At 42.1% G+C, this 23,073-nt stretch overlaps 2 protein-coding genes across 3 annotated transcripts in view; one reads left to right on the forward strand and one right to left on the reverse strand.

The window, feature by feature from the left end:
* NUSAP1 (nucleolar and spindle associated protein 1) overlaps positions 1 to 8,336 on the reverse strand; it is a 31,572-nt gene extending 23,236 nt beyond the window's left edge. Inside the window, exons 1-3 of one of the 2 annotated variants that reach the window (XM_055436470.2) lie at positions 8,158 to 8,336; positions 2,357 to 2,425; positions 1,204 to 1,398 (exon numbers count right to left, since the gene is read on the reverse strand). In XM_055436470.2, the coding sequence (XP_055292445.1) occupies positions 1,204 to 1,398; positions 2,357 to 2,425; positions 8,158 to 8,250 (357 nt within the window). In that variant the 5' untranslated portion in view covers positions 8,251 to 8,336. The remainder of the gene's footprint in view (positions 1 to 1,203; positions 1,399 to 2,356; positions 2,426 to 8,157) is intronic. The other variant, XM_055436472.2, reaches the window with a different exon arrangement.
* Positions 8,337 to 8,606: 270 nt separating this feature from the next.
* OIP5 (Opa interacting protein 5) lies at positions 8,607 to 22,437 on the forward strand. The gene is made up of 5 exons (XM_055435912.2): positions 8,607 to 8,945; positions 9,159 to 9,225; positions 12,166 to 12,288; positions 17,431 to 17,512; positions 22,304 to 22,437. Exons 1-5 carry the CDS (start codon positions 8,627 to 8,629, stop codon positions 22,397 to 22,399), a joined length of 687 nt encoding a protein of 228 aa, XP_055291887.2. The 5' UTR covers positions 8,607 to 8,626; the 3' UTR covers positions 22,400 to 22,437.
* The last annotated feature ends 636 nt before the right edge of the window (positions 22,438 to 23,073 follow it).

Here is a 23,073-nt window from a genome sequence, read left to right on the forward strand (position 1 = left end):
AAGCCTAGCTTGGAGAATTTTGAGCATGACTTTACTAGCGTGTGAGATGAGTGCAATTGTGCGGTAGTTTGAGCATTCTTTGGCATTGCCTTTCTTTGGGATTGGAATGAAGACTGACCTTTTCCAGTCCTGTGGCCATTGCTGAGTTTTCCAAATTTGCTGGCATAGTGAGTGCAACACTTTCACAGCATCATCTTTCAGGATTTGAAATAGCTCAACTGGAATTCCATCACCTCCACTAGCTTTGTTCGTCGTGATGCTCTCTAAGGCCCACTTGACTTCACATTCCAAGATGTCTGGTTCCAGGTGAGTGATCACACCATCATGATTATCTTCGTCGTGAAGATCTTTTTTGTACAGTTCTTCTGTGTATTCTTGCCACCTCTTCTTAATATCTTCTGATTCTGTTAGGTCCATACCATTTCTGTCCTTTATCGAGCCCATCTTTGCATGAAATGTTCCCTTGATATCTCTAATTTTCTTGAAAAGATCTCTTGTTTTTCCTATTCTGTTGTTTTACTCTATTTCTTTGCATTGATCGCTGAGGAAGGCGTTCTTATCTCTCCTTGCTATTCTTTGGAACTCTGCATTCAGATGCTTATATCTTTCCTTTTCTCCTTTGCTTTTCGCTTCTCTTCTTTTCACAGCTATTTGTAAGGCCTCTTCAGACAGCCATTTTGCTTTTTTGCATTTCTTTTCCATGGGGATGGTCTTGGTCCCTGTCTCCTGTACAACGTCATGAACCTCCGTCCAGAGTTCATCAGGCACTCTATCTATCAGATCTAGACCCTTAAATCTATTTCTTACTTCCACTGTGTAATCATATACCCCTTATTTACTATACACCTTCTTATTTACTATTCCACCTTATTTACTATACTTAAGTAAACACTTAATGAATGTTCCTATTTATTTAACATACATTTAATTTGAACTTAATAATTCTATTTTGGCTATACTCCACAGCTAGTGGGATCTTAGTTCCCCAACCAGGGATTGAACCTGGGCCCTTGGCAGTGAAAGCATGGAGTCCTAGCCATTGGACCCACCAGAGAAGTCCCTGTGCTTAGTACTTAATAAGTACTTCCTGAGTGCCAGTCCCTGAGGTGTGATGATAAAGCCAGACTTGGGTCTGAGCTCAGAGCAGTGTTTACCATCACCTGATATCATAAGGGAATAAGAGAAAGCTCCCTAATAATATACCAGATTGGGCACAGGTGGCAGCTTCTTTTCAGTTTGCACACTTCCATTTGCCTGTGAGTCAGGACTCCTGTGGACAGTCTTACGCCTTCCTCTGGTTTTGGTGACATGGTCACCCGGCTCCCTCTCAGCTTGTTCCTGGCTGCTGGTCTGTATCTCAGTCTCATCACAAGAGGATGCAGAAGTCTGAATTTCATCCTGGAAAAAAGACATTAATCTGCCATGTCCCCTATATACAGTTACAATGCTCAGGAAGAATCAGAATTTAAACTGAATAAAAAACATATTACATATGCAAGAGATAATTTTAAAACTCTCCAGCATGAAATTATAGGCACAGTCAAGAATTACGAAGTATTCAAAAAGAAATAATCACACTTAACCCAAGCTAAAAAACAGCTAGCAAAGAATTCAAAGGTATATTAGTGTATGTAAACAAGCAAATTATTATTACTAGTTTTCTGGCCGCACTGCTTGGCTTGCAGGATCTTAGTTCCCCACCCAGGGATCGAACCCAGGCCGATGTCAGTGAAAGTGCCAAGTCCCAAACACTGGACCACCAGGGAATGCCCATATATTATTAAAAGTGCATGAATTAATTCATGCTATAATTAATAACAATGACAGCTAATATCATTGACCCATTTAGGTGTCAAGCCTTGTCAAAACTCTCTGGTGTGGGTCTGCAGCAGCCATGACAATCACTCCCAGCAGCAATGGTTTATAGTTTACCACAGGTCACTCTCATAGTCTCCACTGCATTTGACTCTCATAACACTCAATTCAGCAGAGCAGATGCTATTTCCATTTCAAAGAACAGGAAACTAAGAATCAATAATTTGAGTTTTCCAGGGTTACACACACACAAGACAGAGCTCTTACTTGGTTTTTCTGACTTCAAATCCAGTTCCCTCCCTATTCATACAATTTGGCATGCACTTAGCAACTAGTAATTAACTTTTGCATTTATTTGAAACATCTTACTCAACAGACTATAGAGGCAGTTTTGCCATTTATAAGAATAATGAAAGGATTTATAACTACTAATAACAATCTCTTTGGTAAAAAATACCATGTCTTAAGTCATCACCAACTGTGTTTCTCATTCATTAACGGATTGTTCTGCTATTTAATAGGTGATGAAAATGTTACTTACCTGATTTTCATTCTCTTTTCTTGTTTCATTTCTGAGGTGAGCTTTTAAGGCCCTTAACAGCTTGTCTGCCTGCAGAAAAGTGAAAGACCTTATCAGTAGAGTCAAAAATCAAATAAGCAAGAAAGATTCATTGAACATCTTCTTCTGTGCTTGCACTCATCAAATGTCCTCTAGACAGGATGGAGTAGGATGACCAAGATAGACTTGGTTCCTGTCCCCACAGATTTCATAGCACAATGGGTAAGTCAGAGAGGAAAGTGGCAATTACAGTGCAGTGGGGTAAATGCCAGTATAAAGAAGCTTAGATGTTGTGTGAGAACACAGGCAGGTGCTGCACTAGAGTTGACTTCAGTAGGTAAATGTACATGCCAGTTCTAAGATAAAGGCATGAGGTCACTAGATGCTGAGGCAGAAGAACAAATAGGAGAAAGGGAAGTAGGGAAAAGGGTAAAGAAACTGCATGGGAAGGCAAGAATGAGTCAGTTTGAAGAACAAAAGTTCAGTGTGGGCTGAGCAGGGAGCTGTTTAGACGGGCTGGTGAGAGAGAATATTGGGAAAGTGGGCCTGATTCTACCAGGCCTTGTAAGACTCTTAAGAGGATGACCTTTAAAGGCAGTCTGCAGAGTTTGTTGCAGGGCAGTGGGTTCTGCATTTTTGGGATGATGACTCTGTCTGTACAATGTGCATGATACATTTGATGAGGGTAGGATGGAAGACAGGGAACCTGCAAGGAGGCTATTGTAGGAAACCAGAGACACCTGTGGCCTGAGCTAGAACAGGGCTGAGGCCACATGGACGAATTAAAAACTTTCCTAGTAAGTAAAATCAATGTGAATGTGGGGGCTGAGGAAAAGGGAAATTTTATTACACCCAGGTTTCTGGCTTGGGTACCTGGTGAAGCATATGTGTGTGTGGTGGTAGTCGGGGGAAGTATGTGGGCAGTCCCTAAAATATGTGTGTGTGTTAGTCGCTCAGTCGTGTCTCTTTGTGACCCCATGGACTCTAGCCCACTAGGTTCCTCTGTTCATGGAATTCTCCAGGCAAGAATACTGGAGGGGTAGTCATTCCCCTCTTCAGGGGACATTCCTGACTCAGGGATCCAACCCAGGTCTTTTCCATTGCAGGCAGCTTCTTTACAGTCTGAGCCAACAGCACCACCTGGGAAGCTCAGTCCCAAAGATGGAGAACTCTAAATACAGAGTCTTAGGAGGATGGTTATAGGTCTCTGGGGAAAGGGAACTTCTAGTTCCTCCTTGCACCAAGGGAACCTTTCCTTCCAGTTCTTTCCTGAAAGATTAATACTAATATGATGGGTTATGTTTTCCTGTGCTTTAGAAGGTCAAGCACATGGCTGGGCTCCCTCTTTCTACCAGCCATGCAGATTTCCTTCTCAAGGGGGCACCCAGCTACCAGTCTCTGTTCTCTGCTTGTACCGTTTACAACTGGCCATGTGTCCAGGCAAGAATGGGTTTCCCTGGTGGCTCAGTGGATGAGTTGCAGGAGACATTCGATCCCGGGGCTGAGAAGATCCCCAGAGAAGGAAATGGTAGTCCACTCCAGTATTCTTGCCTGGGAAATCCCATGGACAGAGAATCTGGCAGGCTATAGTCCAAGGGGTGACAAAGAGTCAGACATGACTTAACAACTGAACAATAACAACAACCAGGCAAGAAAGGCAGAGATCCCAATTTACTTTGAGCTTCTGGGCACAGGATAGGCTGTGCTTAGGCTGTGAGTTTTACCTGAAGGCTCTGCATCAAGGTATCAAGCACCATGTCAGCAAGCAGTAATAAAGGAATACACTCTTTTCTACTTGCTATTGTTTTTTTGAAACTCTCTTGGGAAGTGGGTGAATTGGTAGGACAGAATTAGGCACTTTTGGTTCTTCTGACTTATTTTCCCCCTCAATCACTTTACTGAGGTATGACTGACATTGTTGATATTTAATGTATACAAATTGATATGTTTGTGTGCTAAGTCGCTCAGTCGTGTCCAACTCTTTGTGACCCATGGCCTATAGCCAGTCAGGTTCCTCTGTCCATGGGATTCTCCAGGCAAGAATATTGGAGTGGGCTGCCATGCCCTCCTCCAGGAGATCTTCCCAACCCAGGGTTCAAACCCGCATGTCTTACATCTCTTGCATTGGCAGGTGGGTTCTTTACCACTTGCGAACCCATCTTCATGACCATACCATCTATCATCTCCAGGTTTCCTACTGTCCTGTTTGGATTCTGTGGGTTTTGGTTTTTCTGGAGTTAAGAGCATTTAACATAAGATCTGTTCTCTTGGGACTTCCCTGGCAGTCCAGTGGTTAATATTCCACACTACACTGCAAGGGGCACAGGTTCAATTCCTGGTCAGGGAAGTAAGATACTGCACGTCATGTGGTTCTGCAGGAAAAAAAAAAAAATCTATCCTCTTAGCAAATTTTAAAGTATTGTAAATCTGTATGCTGCACAGATTTCTTTTCTAGAACATCTTAAAATGCTGTGAAAGGACTTCCCTGGCGGTCCAGTGGTTAAGAATCTGCCTTGCAATGCAGGGGACTCAGGTTCAATCCCTTGTCCAGGAACTGAGATCCCAAATGCCACAGGGCAACTACTGAGCCCTCAGGCCACAACTAGAGAGTCCATGTGCAGTAATGAAAGATCCCACACGACACAATGAAGATTCCGATAGAGCTAAATAAAGAAATTAAAAAAAGAATAATGCTGTGAAAACCTCAAACATGAAACAATGATGAAATGAGGTGCCTGTGGCAGAGGCAGATGCTCTAGCAGCTGCAAGCCACAGCTACTGAGTCTCTGAGCTACAACTACTGAAGCCTGTGTGCCCTAGAGCTCATGCTCCACAATGAGAAGCCACTGCAATGGGAGGCCCACGCATCGCCACTAGAGAGTAGCCCCTGCTCACCACAACTAGAGAAAGCTGGTGAGCAGCAATGAAGACCCCGGTGCAGACAAAAGTAAAAATAAATACAAATTTGCTAAAGCTGAAACTGCAATACTTTGGCCACCTCATGCGACGAGGTGACTCACTGGAAAAGACTCTGATGCTGGGAAGGGCTGGGGGCGGGAGGAGAAGGGGACGACCGAGAATGAGATGGCTGGATGGCATCACAGACTCTGTGGACATGAGTTTGAGTGAACTCCGGGAGTTGGTGATGGACAGGGAGGCCTGGCGTGCTGTGATTCATGGGGTCGCGGAGAGTCGGACACGACTGAGCGACTGAAATGAACTGAACATAAAATGTGATTTATGGAAATGAGCCAGCAGAATAAGAAAAACTGACGTAGCAGAGATGAATAATTGCAGGAGTTGTAGCCCCAGAGGGGGCAATGGGATCTCTAGCACAAACGTCCAGGCTGCCTTTAGGCACAGCCTTTTACTATAACATATAACAGGTGGGTCTGGGGATGGAAAGATGAGGTAACTCTCAGCTTGACTGCATCTGTTTTCCATGACCTAAGAGGAGAAGTCATCAAGTGCTGGAAGGGAGCCAATTTGAGGTAAGACGATCAGAAATAATTATCCTTAATAATGGGAAAATTAATGACTACCAAAGACATGTAGGAGAATCAAATAAATCATAAATTAAATTCATGTTCACATTTAAATTAAGCACCGAACAAAGTTAGATGATCTTCTCCAGCCAGGGTCAGCTGGTTAGTACAAGCAAGGATTAAGTGTATAGCTGGGTTTAACCAGTTATGGAGTTTTGCCAGGTGAGAGAAGGGAGCTGCAATAAAGTGGAAAGAGCAGAAGTCTTTATAATCTAAGCTTGTAATAGTGAGAAAAGGACCAGTGGCTGTACAATAAATCTTAGCAACTGTCCCTTCTTTTTCCCTTACTATTAAGAGTAGTATCTCACTATTATATACAGAATGTATATACAACAAGGTGGTACTGTATAGCACAGGGAAGTATATTCAATATCCTGTGGTAAACCATAATGGAAAAGAATATATATATATACATGTATAACCGAGCCACTTTGATGTACAGCAGAAATTAACACAACATTGTAAATCAACTATACTTGAATAAAATAAATTTATAAAAAGAAAAGAACACTGTTGACGGTGTGGAAGTCAGATTTTAAAAGGAGAAACTGGCTGCAGTTGGTTATGAGAAAAACATAGGTGAGACTTTCAGAAAAAGTGAAAAATTGAACCTGAGTCCCCACTTTCGAACTTGCAATAGCTCTTCAGAGATCCAAACAGTTACGGGGCCTTAATGTCAGCCAGAGCTCCAAACTCAAGTAGGAAACCTCCATAATAACTCTTATCAAAAGAACTACCCTCTGGTGCATTACTCTAGCACTGCCAAGAAGTGATTGTAAATCGTAGTTCTGAATAGCAATCCAACATATCCCAAATAAAACGTAGTGCACTTAGTGCTACAAAGACTTCCAAGGTGGACAGATGAGATCTCTGTTCAAGGCACTTAACATTCAGTAGAGAAGAGAACATAGCTATACAAATAACTAGAGTGCATGGTGGAAGCCTGCAAGAGTTCAGAAAAAGTACTTGAAATTACATTGCCTTAAAGGCGTCGCAAAGCGTCGGACACGATGAGTGACTGAACTGAAAGGTGTGGAGGGTGCCTGGGATCACTGGGGCGGTGGACCTGTGGCCAAGGGAATGAAGAGGAGGGAGAAGAAAAGGTGCCAGGTCAGTGAGGACATTTCAGTTGGACTGTGAAGAGTAACTGGGAATTATTCATGCAGATAAAGGAGAGAGAAAGGGATCTGAGGCCAAAGGATCAGAATTAGCAAAGGCAGAAAGATAGACAAAGGTGCCAAGTGTTAGCGCAGCAGCCTGGAGGCTGCTGCCTTGGATAAAAAAACTCCAGCCAGATTGCAAAAAAAAAAAATGAAAGGGACTTAAAAGACTTTGTTCATGAAGTATTGGGAAGCCATTAAATATTAATACTATAGCTCAAAACCATCTCCAGAGATAGTTCATCCTTCAGCCCCAACTGGTAGTTGGGTACTGATTATTTTAATTAATTTAACCACTTAAAATATCTGTGAGGACTGATCTAAACATTCACTCAGTTTAAATACTACAGCTTGCAGAATAAATCTCCAGAGTATACTTTAATATTATTATGTGGTAAAACTCCACTAAATACACAGAACAATATATACATCCAATCCCGAACTGAACATTTTCCCCCAAACGTTTGGCAGTATCAGAGTCAGAGACCTCATCGGTTTTGAATAGAACACTACCATAACAATGACCAATAGACGAACGATCCTACTGAATCAGAGCTGAGCTATAAAAACTCATCCACGGAGGAAGTTCCTTAAAAAATCATCCTTTCTTCCAGGTCCTCCATTCAAGTAGCAGGAAATTTTGGGACCTCTTACAATGTACAGAACTGTTAGCTGTTTGGAGTTTTCCAGAAGCAAAGGCAATTTATAAAAGTGTTAGCTCTGGAGTTTTTCGCGACTGCCTATTAATTGGCGTTTAAGAGGCAGCATTCCTTTAGTTTTCTAAAGGGCCTGCGTTTCCTAACCGATGGCCTGATAAATAGCAGAGTACTCCCAATAAAACCAAAGCAAAAAATTTTGGAGGCGGGGATCTTTCTGAGTCCCTGTAAGAGTCAGCCTCAACAAAGGTGAAAACTTTGACAGCCTCTCGGTTTTGCAGTTACTTGGACCCTTTGGTGAACCAAAATCTACCGCCCCAGGGCCAGGACAGTCGCCTCAGCCCTCGAAATTCCCGCTCGGTCCCCTCCCACGGGGTCTCAAAGAAGCCGCATATCCTATCCCCCCGTCACCGGCCCCGTACCCTCAGGTTAGCCCGGAGGCCCAGACTCTTGGCCAAGTTCTGCAGGTCACTGTACTTGAAGGAGTTCAGCTCCTCCAGGGAGGGAACGATCATGGCGAACTGCAATCCAGGCAACCACGCAGAAGTCCCGTGCTTAACTCGCTAAAGCGCCGCTCAACGCTCTGGCGCCACTCTAAGCGTTGACCAAACCGACATTTATAGAGAGTTTAAATACGTAAGCTGCACCTCCATTGGTTAAAAGAGCGTTAAAGGCAGGGCCTTCTGGCACCGACCAATAGGATGGCTGACTTCCCTCCCACCTGACCCACGATCTCCTCCACACCTCCCCAAACCTAGGCGCCAAACGGCGTGTCCAGGCAACAAAGTGCGCGGCCGCGCCCCCGGTTCACGTTGTCCAATGAGGACGCAGGAACCGAACTCGGGGCGGGACCTGAATGGTCTTTGAAACGGCGGCGCCGACGGCGGGAAGATGGCTGCTCGGCCGCGGAGGCGTATCTCTGTTGCAAAGCAGCCCCGGGGTGACTTCTGTGATGGGGCTAAGAAGGCGATTGATGAACCTTCTTTTACGACTTCCATGGAGTGGGACACGCAGGTGGTGAAAGGGTCTTCGCTGGTCGGCCCCGCAGGGCTGGGGCTGGAGGAGCTGCCGTCCCGCCCGCGGCTGCCGCGATGGCTGCAGCCCGAGAGGTGCGCCGTGTTCCAGTGCGCGCAGTGCCACGCCGTGCTCGCTGACTCTGTGCACCTCGCCTGGGACCTGTCGCGGTCCCTCGGGGCCGTGGTCTTCTCCCGTGAGTGAGCGCGGCGCCTTCTCACTGGGTGACTGAGAGCCGGCTGGGAGGAAAGCGGGTTGAAAATTTGGAAGGAAATTAACTCCTTTGCCAGGAGTCGGGGGCGAATAACTTTTTATGATATTCGTGACCATGATGAGCCTTTCTGGCTGGGAGAGGTTTTCCTTTTCAGTGCCTCACAGGTAGTCATTCTAAGCTGTGTTTGCCTTCTAGGAGTCACAAATAATGTAGTTTTGGAGGCTCCGTTCCTAGTTGGCATTGAAGGTTCGCTCAAAGGCAGGTATGTACTGAAAATTCCAGAACTGTCTCTAGTTATTCCCTGACTTATTGAGGTTGAAGAGCGTGGAACCGACTTGGACCAGAAGTTTTTTCCTATCTTCCACTAGGAGAAAAGTCTTTCGTTCATACAGTGTACTTGAAGAATGCTCTGTTGACCTGATTGTCTTGTACGAACTTGATGTTTTAATGAAATGGAAAAGATATTTGTGTAAAGGTTTTAAGATTTTCTGAGGGCCACATTTCCCTCGTGGGTTGTGTAAGTGAAGTGAATTTAAGAAAATTATGTCTCGGAAGGGAAAAAAGGAGATTATCTTTAAGTGAATCACTTTTTATAAACTGCAATCTTTAGACATAACTAGGACTTACACGGAGAAGGCAATGGCAAGCCACTCCAGTACTCTTGCCTAGAAAATCCCATGGATGGAGGAGCCTGGTAGGCTGCAGTCCATGGGGTCGCTAAGGGTCAGACACGACGGAGCGACTTCACTTTCACTTTTCACTTTCACACATTGGAGAAGGAAATGGCAGCCCGCTCCGGTGTTCTTGCCTGGAGAATCCCAGGGACAGGGGAGCCTGGTGGGCTTCCGTCTATGGGGTCACACACAGTCGGACACGAAAGTGACTCAGCAGCAGCAGCAGCAGCAGCAGGACTTACACACTTGCATTAAACCTGGAATTTGTAATAAACTACATCAGGATTAATTCTGCTGTAACCTGGGAACCTGGAGAAAAACACAGGTTGAAAGTGAGGTCCTTGAATACTGCCTGGTGAACTTTGCATCCTGTCTGTACTGTGATTTAGAAGTGACAACAAAGTACTCAGTGAATTCAGTACAGAGCTCCTCAATTTTCAGTGTTGATTTTAACATCAAGACAATTCATTTTGACCATTGTTTGGTCCAATTTTAGTGTTAAATAGAGTACATTTAGGAATTCTTAGTTGCTGTACTCAGTAACCAGGAAGACTTCTGTAGCTCTTCTTTCCCAACTGAAAGATACTCCTTATCCTTCCAGGAGTGTCTTCCCACCCAAAGGAAACTGGGAAGGAGTGGTGACCTGCTTGGAATTGGTTCATTTGGGGCCCGAGGCAGAAGCTCTTTGAATATATTCTTAGAGAGAACTACATCTAGCTAGATCTGTGCTGTCCAGTACTGTAGCCACTTGTCACATGGTGGCTGCTGCTACTGCCGCTGCTGCTAAGTCACTTCAGTCGTGTCCAACTCTGTGTGACCCCATAGACGGAAGCCCACCAGGCTCCCCCTTCCCTGGGATTCTCCAGGCAAGAACACTGGAGTGGGTTGCCATTTCCTTCTCCAATGTGTGAAAGTGAAGTCGCTCAGTCGTGTCTGACCCTTAATGACCCCACGGACTGCAGCCAACCAGGCTCCTCCATCCATGGGATTTTCTAGGCAATAGCACTGGAGTGGCTTGCCATTGCCTTCTCCGCACATGGTAGCTGCTGAGCACTTAAAACAGTGGCCATTCTGAACTGAAATATGCTGAGTGCAAAATACACACAAGATTTTGAAAACTTAGTCCAAAACATTGAATAATTTAGAAATACTGATTACATGGGTTTTGCTGTTGTTGATGTCGTTTTTTGTTTGTTTTTGGCCACACTGTGCAGCTTGTGGGGTCTGAATTGCCAGACAAGGGAGCAAATCTGGCCAGGGCAGTGAAAGTGCCCAATCTTAACCAGTGGACCCCCAGGGAATTCTCTGGATTACATGTTGAAATGATGTCTTTGAATACTGGGTCACATAAAATATATTAAAACTAATTTCACTTGTTACTTTTACCCTTTTTTTTTTAAGCAAGACTAACTAATAGAAGATATAAAACTACTTACGTGACTTGCATTCTTATAGACAGTACAGATCTAAATGGTTTTTAAAACACTGGCGAGAAAGTTCGATGTATTTATATGTTTTTGAAATAAGAGCCATGGGACTCAGCAAGAAGAGATTTATTGTCAGGAATTGGTTCACTCGATTATGGAGGGTGAGAAGTCCCAAGAGCCATGGTTGACAAGCTGGAGACAAGGAAGGCCAAAGGTTTAGTTCTAGTCCAAGTCCACAGGCCTGAGACCCATGAGCCAAAGATGTGAGTTCCAAAAATACAGTATTGTGTGTATAGTGTGGGACTTCATTTACCAGTAAGTTTAGTGCATTTGTTCCTTGATCTTGTTTAGTGTCCACTGACATGAATTTGTTTATTTTTAGCCATGCAGTTATTATACTTTATTAGTACTGTTTCACTGCATAGTGTATTATGTTTATACAAATAATTTTTCCCTCATCGAACCACTCTAAATCGTTTTTAGTACATGCATGACAGTTAATTTTTTCTTAAAACATTTCTTTGTAATATTTAGATTTGTCTTATATACTAACAAATAAGGTAAATTAGTTACTCAAATGGTTTAAACAGAACTAAAACCACATTTCTTTTAGAGGATAAAGGAAAATAAAGTAGATGACTTGCTAGGATCATACAGTTTCTTTTTCATTTTGTCTGGGTAATTTTTTTTGTTGTTGTTACATCTGCAAAAAAATCCTGATTTGCATTCTGTTAATACATTGCTTAATAAGCCCTAGTCAACTTGACTGTTTTACTTCAACTGAAAATTGGCTTAATGGTGGCTAATTTATATGGTTATGTGTAGTTTTATATGTTTAAATGTTAATCTGATTAGTTAGCTCTTTTTCTGCTTTTCAGATATAAATTACTTTAGCAAAGTGACAGCTGTGTATCCATGACTGTTTTTGTAGCCAGAATTCACAAAGTTATCTGTAATCTAGGGCGTAATTAACCTTTCTTGCATGTGACATTTCTTCAGTCTCATTCTTATTATAGTCTAGCTTTTAGGAATGACTCCAGAGATGTTATTTTGTAGTTGTTCCCTGATTTTCTTACTCATGTCCTGTTTTATTTCCTCCAGCACTTACAACCTTTTATTCTGTAGTTCCTGTGAGATTTCCATTGGTTTCCACCTATATTCTACCCATGCTGCTCTGGCTGCCTTGAGAGGCCACTTCTGCCTTTCCAGTGACAAAATGGTGTGGTAAGTAGACTTAGATTTTCTTCAGCAAATAAATTTTAAAACATTTTCCAGAAAAGGCAGAATGTTTATATTAGAGAAGATGCTAAAGCCAGGTGCTGTACTGCTCTTACAAAAAAATATGGCAATGGGACCAAAATATAGTCTTATAATACATGACTATTGTAAATGTCTCATAATAATACTACAGGTTAATAATCCTACTGTGAGGATATTCTTTCATTCCAGGAACTTTTGGAAGGTAAAATTTTGCAAAATAATGCTGTGATAGACACTTTTCAAATTTGTGCCCAGCCTCTGTTTGCCTCCCACAGTGCAGGACCTTGTGTCCATATCTGTATGCTATGTGACCCTACTCCCAGGTGATGGGATCAGGAACAGACCTGACCTAAGCTAAGCCAATCACTTTTTTACCCTAAGAATTTGAAATAAAGGCATAAAGACATTGGTCATCTGTAGATGGTACAAGTGCTGCAGTGGGGAAGTGAAAGCTCTAGGTTTGGGGTAGATATTTTACATTTGTGTGTGTAAATGCAGAGAAATTTTGTCTGCAAATAAAGAATGAAGCAGATAAACAAAGAAAAGTAAAAAATAATTATCACATGGCCTTATAAAGTCAGAAAAATTCCCTATTGGTTGTTCCTTCTTAGGAATTCAGTTCAGTTCAGTTCAGTCGCTCAGTCGTGTCCGACTCTTTGCGACCCCATGAATCACAGCACGCCAGGCCTCCCTGTCCATCACCAACTCCTGGAGTTCACTCAAACTCACGTCCATAGAGTCGGTGATGCCATCCAGCCATCTCATTCTCTGTCGTCCCCTACTCCTCCCGCCCCCAATCCTTCCGAGCATCACAGTTTTTTCCAGTGAGTCAATGAGGTGGCCATTTTCCTCATCGCATGAGGTGGCCAAAGTATTGGAGTTTCAGCTTTAGCATCAGTCCTTCCGATGAACACCCAGGATTGATCTCCTTTAGAATGGACTGGTTGGATCTCCTTGCAGTCCAAGGGACTTTCAAGAGTCTTCTCCAACACCACAGTTCAAAAGCATCAGTTCTTCGGTGATCAGCTTTCTTCACAGTCCAACTCTCACATCCATACATGACCATGAGAAAAACCATAGCCTTGACTAGACGGACCTTGTTGGCAAAGTGATGTCTCTGCTTTTTAATATACTATCTAGGTTGGTCATAACTTTCCTTCCAAGGAGTGTCTTTTAATTTCGTGGCTGCAATCAGCATCCGCAGTGATTTTGGAGCCCCCCAAAATAAAGTCTGACATTATTTCCACTGTTTTCCCATCTATTTCCCATGAAGTGATGGGACCAGATGCCATGATCTTAGTTTTCTGAATGTTGAGCTTCAAGCCAACTTTTTCATCTCCTCTTTCACTTTCATCAAGAGGCTTTGAGTTCCTCTTCACTTTCTGCCATAAGGGTGGTGTCATCTGCATATCTGAGGTTATCAATATTTCTCCCAGCAATCTTGATTCCAGCTTGTGCTTCTTCCAGCCCAGCATTCCTCATGATATACTCTGCATATAAGTTAAATAAGCAAGGTGACAATACACAGCCTTGACGTACTCCTTTTCCTATTTGGAACCAGTCTGTTGTTCTATGTACAGTTCTCACTGTTGCTTCCTGACCTGCATACAGGTTTCTCAAGAGGCAGGTCAGGTGGTCTGGTATTCCCATCTCTTTCAGAATGTTCCACAGTTTATTGTGATCCACACAGTCAAAGGCTTTGGCATAGTCAATGAAGCAGAAATAGATGTTTTTCTGGAACTCTCTTGCTTTCCCCATGATCCAGCGGATGTTGGCAATTTGATCTCTGGTGCCTCTGCCTTTTCTAAAACCTGCTTGAACTTTTGGGAGTTCACGGTTCACATATTGCAGAAGCCTGGCTTGGAGAATTTTGAGCATGACTTTACTAGCGTGTGAGATGAGTGCAATTGTGCGGTAGTTTGAGCATTCTTTGGCATTGCCTTTCTTTGGAATTGGAATGAAGACTGACCTTTTCCAGTCCTGTGGCCACTGCTGAGTTTTCCAAATTTGCTGGCATATTGAGTGCAGCACTTTCACAGCATCATCTTTCAAGATTTGAAGTAGCTCAACTGGAATTCCATCACTTCCACTAGCTTTGTTCATAGTGATGCTTTCTAAGGCCCACTTGACTTCACATTCCAAGATGTCTGGCTCTAGGTCAGTGATCATGTTATCGTGACTATCTTGGTCCTGAAGATCTTTTTTGTACAGTTCTTCTGTGTATTCTTGCCACCTCTTCTTAATATCTTCTTCTTCTGTTATGTCCATACCATTTCTGTCCTTTATCGAGCCCATCTTTGCATGAAATGTTCCCTTGGAATCTTTAATTTTCTTGAAGAGATCTCTTGTTTTTCCTATTCTGTTGTTTTCCTCTATTTCTTTGCATTGATCGCTGAGGAAGGCTTTCTTATCTCTCCTTGCTATTCTTTGGAACTCTGCATTCAGATGCTTATATCTTTCCTTTTCTCCTTTGCTTTTCGCTTCTCTTCTTTTCACAGCTATTTGTAAGGCCTCTTCAGACAGCCATTTTGCTTTTTTGCATTTCTTTTCCATGGGGATGGTCTTGGTCCCTGTCTCCTGTACAATGTCATGAACCTCTGTCCATAGTTCTTCAGGCACTCTATCTATCAGATCTAGACCCTTAAATCTATTTCTCACTTCCACTGTATAATCATAAGGGATTTGATTGAGGTCATATCTGAATGGTCTAGTGGTTTTCCCTACTTTCTTCAATTTAAGTCTGAATTTCGCAATAAGGAGTTCATGATCTGAGCCACAGTCAGCTCCTGGTCTTGTTTTTGCTAACTGTATAGAGCTTCTCCATCTTTGGCTGCAAAGCATATAATCAATCTGATTTCGGTGTTGACCATCTGGTGATGTCCATGTGTAGAGTCTTCTCTTGTGTTGTTGGAAGAGGGTGTTTGCTATGACTAGTGCATTCTCTTGGCAAAACTCTATTAGCCTTTGCCCTGCTTCATTCCGTGCTCCAAGGCCAAATTTGCCTGTTATTCCAGGTGTTTCTTGACTTCCTACTTTTGCATTCCAGTCCCCTATAATGAAAAGGACATCTTTTTTGGGTGTTAGTTCTAAAAGGTCTTGTAGGTCTTCATAGAACCGTTCAACTTCGGCTTCTTCAGCATTACTGGTTGGGGCATAGGTCTGGATTACTGTAATATTGAATGGTTTGCCTTGAAAACGAACACAAATCATTCTGTTGTTTTTAAGATTGTATCCAAGTACTGCATTTTGGACTCTTTTATTGACCGTGATGGCTACTCCATTTCTTCTAAGGGATTCCTGAATTACTTTAGATATTTCTTATATTTCTAGTTATAAATTCTACTTTTTGTTTAGCTTTTCTGTTATTTCAACAAATTGAAACATCCATCAAAGTCTTTTCATTATCATTAGAAACAAAAAAAAGCCATTGATGACCAGGTGCTATGCTTTCCTCAATGTGTTTTTAAGAAAACAGGCTTGGAGATGAGGAGGAGCTGAAATTTGAGTCCATGTCTTAACTCCAGAGCCTGTTTTTCCATTCATGAAACAGAAGTTTACTTCTCTTGTTAATGTGCTTTGATAAACCCCTTTATCATGAGGTTCTTTAGTGCAGATTTTTAACAGGAAATATGTTCTTGAGATGGATTGGGATTTTTTTCCTTTTCTAGTTCATTCTTAAATAATTTTTATTTATTTAGAATTAGGTTTAAAGATATGAGGAAAACTATCTCTAAATGTATGCTATTAATAACCTCAAATCTTTTTTAGAAACAGTTATAAGGAATTACTTTAGCACAGTTGTAATTGAGGTTTTGCTTAGGGAAGTAAGCTTTTAGTAACAAAAAATTTTAATATAAATTTGAAAAACATTATCGATTTTAAGTAATGTCTTAAGTCTTTAAAATGAGGGACTGGACTCAAAGGTCAATACATTCTTTTTGATTAAGTAGAAATCAGGAAGACTAGATACATGTATAACTAAATCACTTTGCTGTACACCATCACAACATTGTTAATCAGCTGTAGTCTAATATAACATAAAAATAATAAAAATTTAAAAAAAAGAAATTAGGAAAGTATAGTAGCCTGAGTCTGGGACTATGATACATCTGTGTCTGTGGGTACTGGAATGAATTTGGTTGCTAGTAACAGACTCACTGGAAAAGACTGATGCTAGGAAAGGTTGGGGGCGGGAGGAGAAGGGGACGACCGAGAATTTGATGGCTGGATGGCATCACCGACTCTGTGGACATGAGTTTGAGTGAACTCCGGGAGTTGGTGATGGACAGGGAGGCCTGGCGTGCTGTGATTCATGGGGTCGCAGAGAGTCGGACACGACTGAGCGACTGAACTGAACTGAACTGAACAAAAAACCTAAGAGAGGCTTTAAGAACAGGGTGGGACTGTTGGCTACTCCAGGATTGTCTTAGTAGCTCAGCCATGACAGAGCTGTGGGTTAGCATCGCTGGTTCTCGTGGCCTTTTTCTCTTGGATGCTGCAGGTGTTAAGCATCACATCCATAAATAGTAGCATCCAGAACTGGAAGGAAAAGGATATGGAAAGTGTGGGAATGCAGGGAATAGGTCCCTTAAGCTGGGAAGGCAACTGTGTGACAGTAGGGAATAAGATTTTCACAGTTAGCTTGGAACAGTTATGATTCATCTCTTAGGACTGGGCACACTGCAGCCCTTAACAAAATCTGGGTTCTGTTAGCAAGAAAGCCTTGAGGAATGGCTGTTGGGTAGGCAACTGACACTATTTGTCACAGTGTGATTACTTTCCTTCTAACTGTGCTATACAGTCTACTGGTGGTGTGTGAAGCCTCCACTCATTACAGTTATTCATGTGACCCTGGTTTTCTCGCTTTAGTTTGTCCTGGGATAATTTTGACTAGTGGATTCCAGGCTGGAAAGGGGTGAGATGAGGCATAGTGTCTTTCTGATGACTTAGTAATTGAGAATGTTTTTCCTGCGAAATACATTATGAATCTAGAAATGGGTATCAGGAAGAAGGCAATCTTTGCTTGACAGGTATTGCAAGTTTGTTTCCTTGATCATCCTAACTGTGGTATGGTACTAATATTTTCTCCTTATGTTTTCTATCTAGCTACCTCTTAAAAACCAAAGCCATAGTAAATGCATCTGAGATGGATATCCACATCGTCCCTCTACCAGAAAAGGTTGCAGAGGTAAATTTTCATCATGGTTGTATGTTCTCTTTAATATAGACAGTTCCTGATAATCTGTACCCATGAACTTAGGGATATTGAAATGGTGGATACTCTATGATTCTTTATACTTGGTTTGGCATTCCTTATTGAATCTGTGATACAAAGCGAAATAGTGAAGCCCTGTTGTCAGGTTTGGTTCAGGAGGAGGTGGAGAGCTGCTGAGTTCCACATTCCTGTTCTTCCTTTCTGTGCTGGGTATGGACTGTCATCCTTCATAAATCTGACCTCTTTGCAAGCACCTTATGCTTAGATATCTCAGAGGAAACAGTGTTGAAAACCGTTATTAAGGATTCTTTTTTAAATGGGTTTTACTAGTGTTTGATGGTTTTGAGTTGAAGAAAGCAGGTTTGTTTTGGTAGCTTGCTGACTCATTCTAAATAGAAATTTGGCTATTACTTTACTACCCTCAGAAGAACAATCTTAGAATTTACCGTTGGTTTTGTTTTTAGCACTCTTAATAGTTCATTCCTTGATAATTATACATTTAGTAACCAGGGCATTTATTTTTCAGAGTTTAAGTACTTTCTAGGATAGGAGAACAGTGTTTTACTTTGTTTTTCTTTTTTGCACAGTTAACTAAGCTTATGAAATTATGTTCTAAGCCAGGAATTGGCAAGCTTTTTCTGTGAAGGAGCAGATGACAAATATCTCAAGCTCAACCATGAAGTCTCTACTTTTCAATTCTGCTATTGTAGTGCAAAAGCAGCCATAGACAATATATAAAATATGGATATAGTTCTTTTAGAATGAAACTTTATTAAAACAGATGGTCAGCAGGTTACCCCACAGTCCATAGTTTGCCAAACCTTGTTCTGAGCAACTAAGTTGGTGAGCAGGATCAGTAAATACTGTGATTAGAAATAATTTGTATGGGAGATAACTTCTGAAATGGCCTGAGGAAATCCATGGGCCCTCCCCGCTCAACAAAACTGCCATAATTGAAGCAAATGACAAAGAAAATAGATACCTTAAGTCTGTGGAAGTTTTCTTCAAGGAATAAAGCAAATGAGATATTCAAGAAAGTCTACAAAACCTTGGTAAGAGCAGTAAAAGCCTGTGGTGTTAGAGCCACAACCTGCTCCCTCCCTCCCTCCCCTGCACCTCCAGCTCAGAGGGAGAGAGACTTCATCTGGGCAGATATAGCCAAGAACACGGGGATCCTTTTCCCCTAGCTCTCAGCTTCAGGCTGTGGTATCTTCCCAGGAGGGGCAGGCTAGCTATCAGCATTTCTCATTAGAAGCTCTGTTCTAGGCAAGAACAGGCATTTGTTGTCTGCAAGTTCTGCCAAAGCCACAGTAGGCTAAAAGTGCTAGCCTACTGAGTCCCTGGCCCCAGCTTGCTTGTAAAGCAGACACTTCATGCTGACAGAGGCAAGCAGAAAAGGCCAGAAGCTACCTCTGTCCAGGACCCTGCTGGTAAAGCAGAGGTGTTATTCTGAGAGACACTATCTCTACCCCAGCTTGAGAGCCCATATTAAAAGGCAGATTATTTTAAAAAAGTGGAGGGGGGAGCTGTGAATCTCTTCCAGAGATTTAACTTTATTTGGAAGAGTATGGGCATATTCAAATCTAAGGATGCTGCCCAAAACAATGGAGATTTTGTTGGTGAGCAATTAAGAAGACTGGTAGTCTATGTGAACAAAAAGCTAAACCTTAGACAAGTTAGAAATGTATAAGAGACTCAGGGAAACAGCAGAGAAGGCAACGGCACCCCACTCCAGTACTCTTGCCTGGAAAATCCCATGGACGGAGGAGCCTGGTGGGCTGCAGTCCATGGGGTCATGAAGAGTTGGACTTGACTGAGAGACTTCACTTTCACTTTTCACTTTCATGCACTGGAGAAGGAAATGGCAACCCACTCCAGTGCCCTTGCCTGGAGAATCTCAGGGATGGGGGAGCCTGGTGGGCTTCCGTCTATGGGGTTGCACAGAGTCGGACACAACTGAAGCGACTTAGCAGCAGCAGCAGCAGGGAAACAGACAGCTAAGAAGAGCCCTCTGGGATTAGAACAAAAGAAGACTGGCCTCAAAGGCTACCCATACAAATGGGTTTCATTTTAATTGGATTAGCTATGGAGCAATTTATGTCCCAGGGCACTGTCAAAATAGATCAGTCCTGTCCGGCTCCACCGTAGCCCACCAGGCTCCACTGTCCATGAGATTCTCCAGGCAAGAATACTGGAATGGGTTGCCATTCCCTTCTCCAGGGGATCTTCCCAACCGAGGGATCGAACCCACATCTGCATTGCAGGCGGATTGTTTACCCACTGTGCCATCTGGATGGAGGTAGGCAGGTGTTTAATATCCCAAGTTGCTACAATATCTTATCTGAAATGTTTGTTTTTCGGGACTTCCCTGGTGTAATGGTTAAGAATCTGCCTGCCAATGCAGGAGATGTGGGTCAGATCCCTGGTTTGGGAAGATCCTACATGCTGCAAGGCAGCTAAGCCCTTGTGCCACAACTGCTGAAGCCCAAGCACTCTAGAGCCTGTGCACAACTACTGAAGTCTGCGTGCTCTAGAGCTGGAGCTCTGCAACAAGAGAAGCCACAGCAATGAGAAGCCCACACACCACAATTGGCTCAGTGCAACTGGAGAAAGCCTCCCTGTGGCAACAAAGACCCAGCACCGCCAAAAATAAGAATGTCTGGTTTTCAATAAAAAATTAGGTAGGAGATGTGCCAAAAAATGTATGACCCATACTCAGGATAAAATACAGGCATCAAAAACTGTTTGAAAAGGCCCAGATGTTGAGACTTCGCAAACGAAGCCTTCAAAGCAGCAATTAAAAATATGTTGTTGCTTTTAGTTGCTAAGTTGTGTCCCACTCTTTGGCAACCCCATGGATTCTAGCCCACCAGGTTCCTCTGTCCATGAGATTTCCCTGGCAAGAATACTGGAGTGGGTCACCATTTCTTTCTCCAGGGGATCATATTGGCAGATGGATTCTTTGCCATTGAGCCAGGGAAGCCCTAAAAATATGTGCAAAAGGCTAAAGGAAACCATGCTTAAAGAAGTAAAGGAAGGTATAGGGCTTCCCTGGTGGCTCAGTGCTGAAGAATCTGCCTGCCAATGCAGGAGGCGCAGGTTCAGTCCCTGGTCGGGGAAGATTTCACATGGTGTGGAGCACCTTAGCCTGTGCGCCACAACTACTGAGCCTATGTGCCACAACTACTGAAGCCTGTGCACCCTAGAGCCCATGCTCTGCAATAAAAGAAGCCACCGCAGTGAGAAACCTGTGTACTGCAACTAGAGAGTAAGCCCGTGCAGCAAGAAGACCCAGCACAGCCAAAAATAAATAAATAAATTTTTTAAAGACTTAAAAAAAGAAGTAAAGGAAGGTCTGATGAGTGTCTCATTAAATAGAGGATGTTCCTAAAGAGAGAAAAAAAAAAACCTAAATGGAAATCCTGGAATTGTGCAATAAATAAAACTGAAATGAAAATTTCAGTAGAGCGGCTCAACACCACCATTTGAGTTGACTGGACAATCAGCAAACTTGGAGACAGATTGATGAGATTCGCAATCTGAAGAAGAGAGAAATAAGAATGAAGGAAAATGAACTAGCTTTAAGAGATTTGTTGGATACCATAAAGCATGCCTAAATATGCTTCAGTAATGGGAGTACAAAAGGGAGAGGAAAAAGAAAAAATATTCAAGGAAATAATGGTTAAAAACTTCCTGAATTTGATGAAAAACAATTTACATGTCTAAGACCTTGATAAACCTCATTTATCAGGTAAGATAAATGCAGAGAGAACTGTACCCAATACACAGCAAAAATGTTGAACACTAAAGAAAAAAAAAAAATCTTGAAAGTAGCAAAAATGATTCATTATGTTCAAGGGCACCCAAGTAAGATTAATGGACTCTACAGGGACCTGCTTAAGCAAAACTTCCCTATGTATTTTGAGTATTCTTGTATCTTGAATCATAAAAAGTAGATTTGTGCTGTCAGAAATAAGTTGGGTGTTTTTTTACTAAGGATTATCCATGATAACTTCTTGCAACTGAGTAACACCACTAAGTTTGGTTTTAGATATGGCTATTCTAAGCTGGGAAAAAAAAAAAACTACTGAAAATCATCTACCAGAAACATCTGTGCTAAACCTGACAACCAGAGCTACCTTTGAAGGCCATTAGCAATTAAAGACGGAGAAGGCAATGGCACCCCAGTCCATGGGGTCGCGAAGAGTTGGACGTGACTGAGCACCTTCACTTTCACGCACTGGAGAAGGAAATGGCAGCAAGGAGAATCCCAGGGATGGGGAGCCTAGTAGGCTTCCGTCTATGGGGTCACACAGAGTCGGACATGACTGAAGCAACTTAGCAGCAGCAGCAATTAAAGACAGACATATGTTACTGTGAACAAGAATTTTAAAAATTCTTGCTGCTGGAAAAAAGAGGGAAAGACTAATTAATGCTTCTGTCTCCACAAGCTTTCTGATCGCTTTATTCTTGTCTTCCCAAGTTTTGGAGTTAACACTAACCTGGTGATAAGGGCTAGGAAGGAAGGAGACCAGAAGTAGCAAAGCTCAGCATCAGTGTCTGGTCTTTTTTCACAGGAAACTTTGTATCTGTCACCTTACTGTGCTCAAGGTTTGTTGTATAAAGTTCTTTCATAATAGAACAAATGTACTTATGAAATGTGTTGTAATATCAGCTCCCAATCACCAGTTTTAATCTGAAGTGGCTTCTAGAATCAGATTGAAAGTTAAGTTTAAGATGCCCTATCTATATTTCTCTTCCCAGCTGAAAGAGAAGATAATGTTAACACATACTCGCTTAAATTCACTCATGAAAATTCTGAAGGAAGTGCCTCCTGACCAGTCCAAGCTAACAAACTAATTCAGAATCAGAGGTTGAGTATCAGAGGCAGGCAGGCCTTATTGCTGTCTTCAACAACAGGTGCTGTTTGATCACTTCTCAAGAAACATCAGCTTCAAGAATGGACAGGAAATGTGGTTTATGTTTACGTCTAGACTGATTTTTCCAAGTGATTTGTGAAGCTGTTTCTAGAAGATGAGAAACAGGAGACTTCTGTCCAGGTTTCATAGCTATGTCTTAATTTTGGCTTCTTATCAATTTCATAATATTTATTTTTGGAAACATTCTGATTGCAAATTTAAGAATTAAGAGCCAATGTCCCATGAATGCTCTGATCTAAAGATGCATGAGTGGCCTGAAAATAGAGTTGTACTTCTGTTAATTAACTATTACTCCTACATGGAGCAATTGTCATATGAATACTGAGAAATCATTTTTTTTCTTACATGAAATACAGGTACATACATATTTTGTAGGTAATGTTCAACAGGTTAACTCCATAATATATATTTATCTTTACCTTTTCAGTTGTAAACTTAAAAGGAATAGTAATAACAGGATAGTAATGAAAGGAATGATAAAAACACCAAATAGTCACCGAATGCTATTTTCTCATTTATTTTGCTGTGGTTCAATAGCTTATCATATTATTCACTTAATAAATAGCTATAAAATATTAGGCTAGCTGCTAGAAA

Source organism: Moschus berezovskii, chromosome 9, assembly GCF_049115385.1.
Source record: "Moschus berezovskii isolate FMDL1 chromosome 9, NW_MosBer_1.0, whole genome shotgun sequence".
Taxonomy (NCBI): Eukaryota; Metazoa; Chordata; class Mammalia; order Artiodactyla; family Moschidae; genus Moschus; species Moschus berezovskii.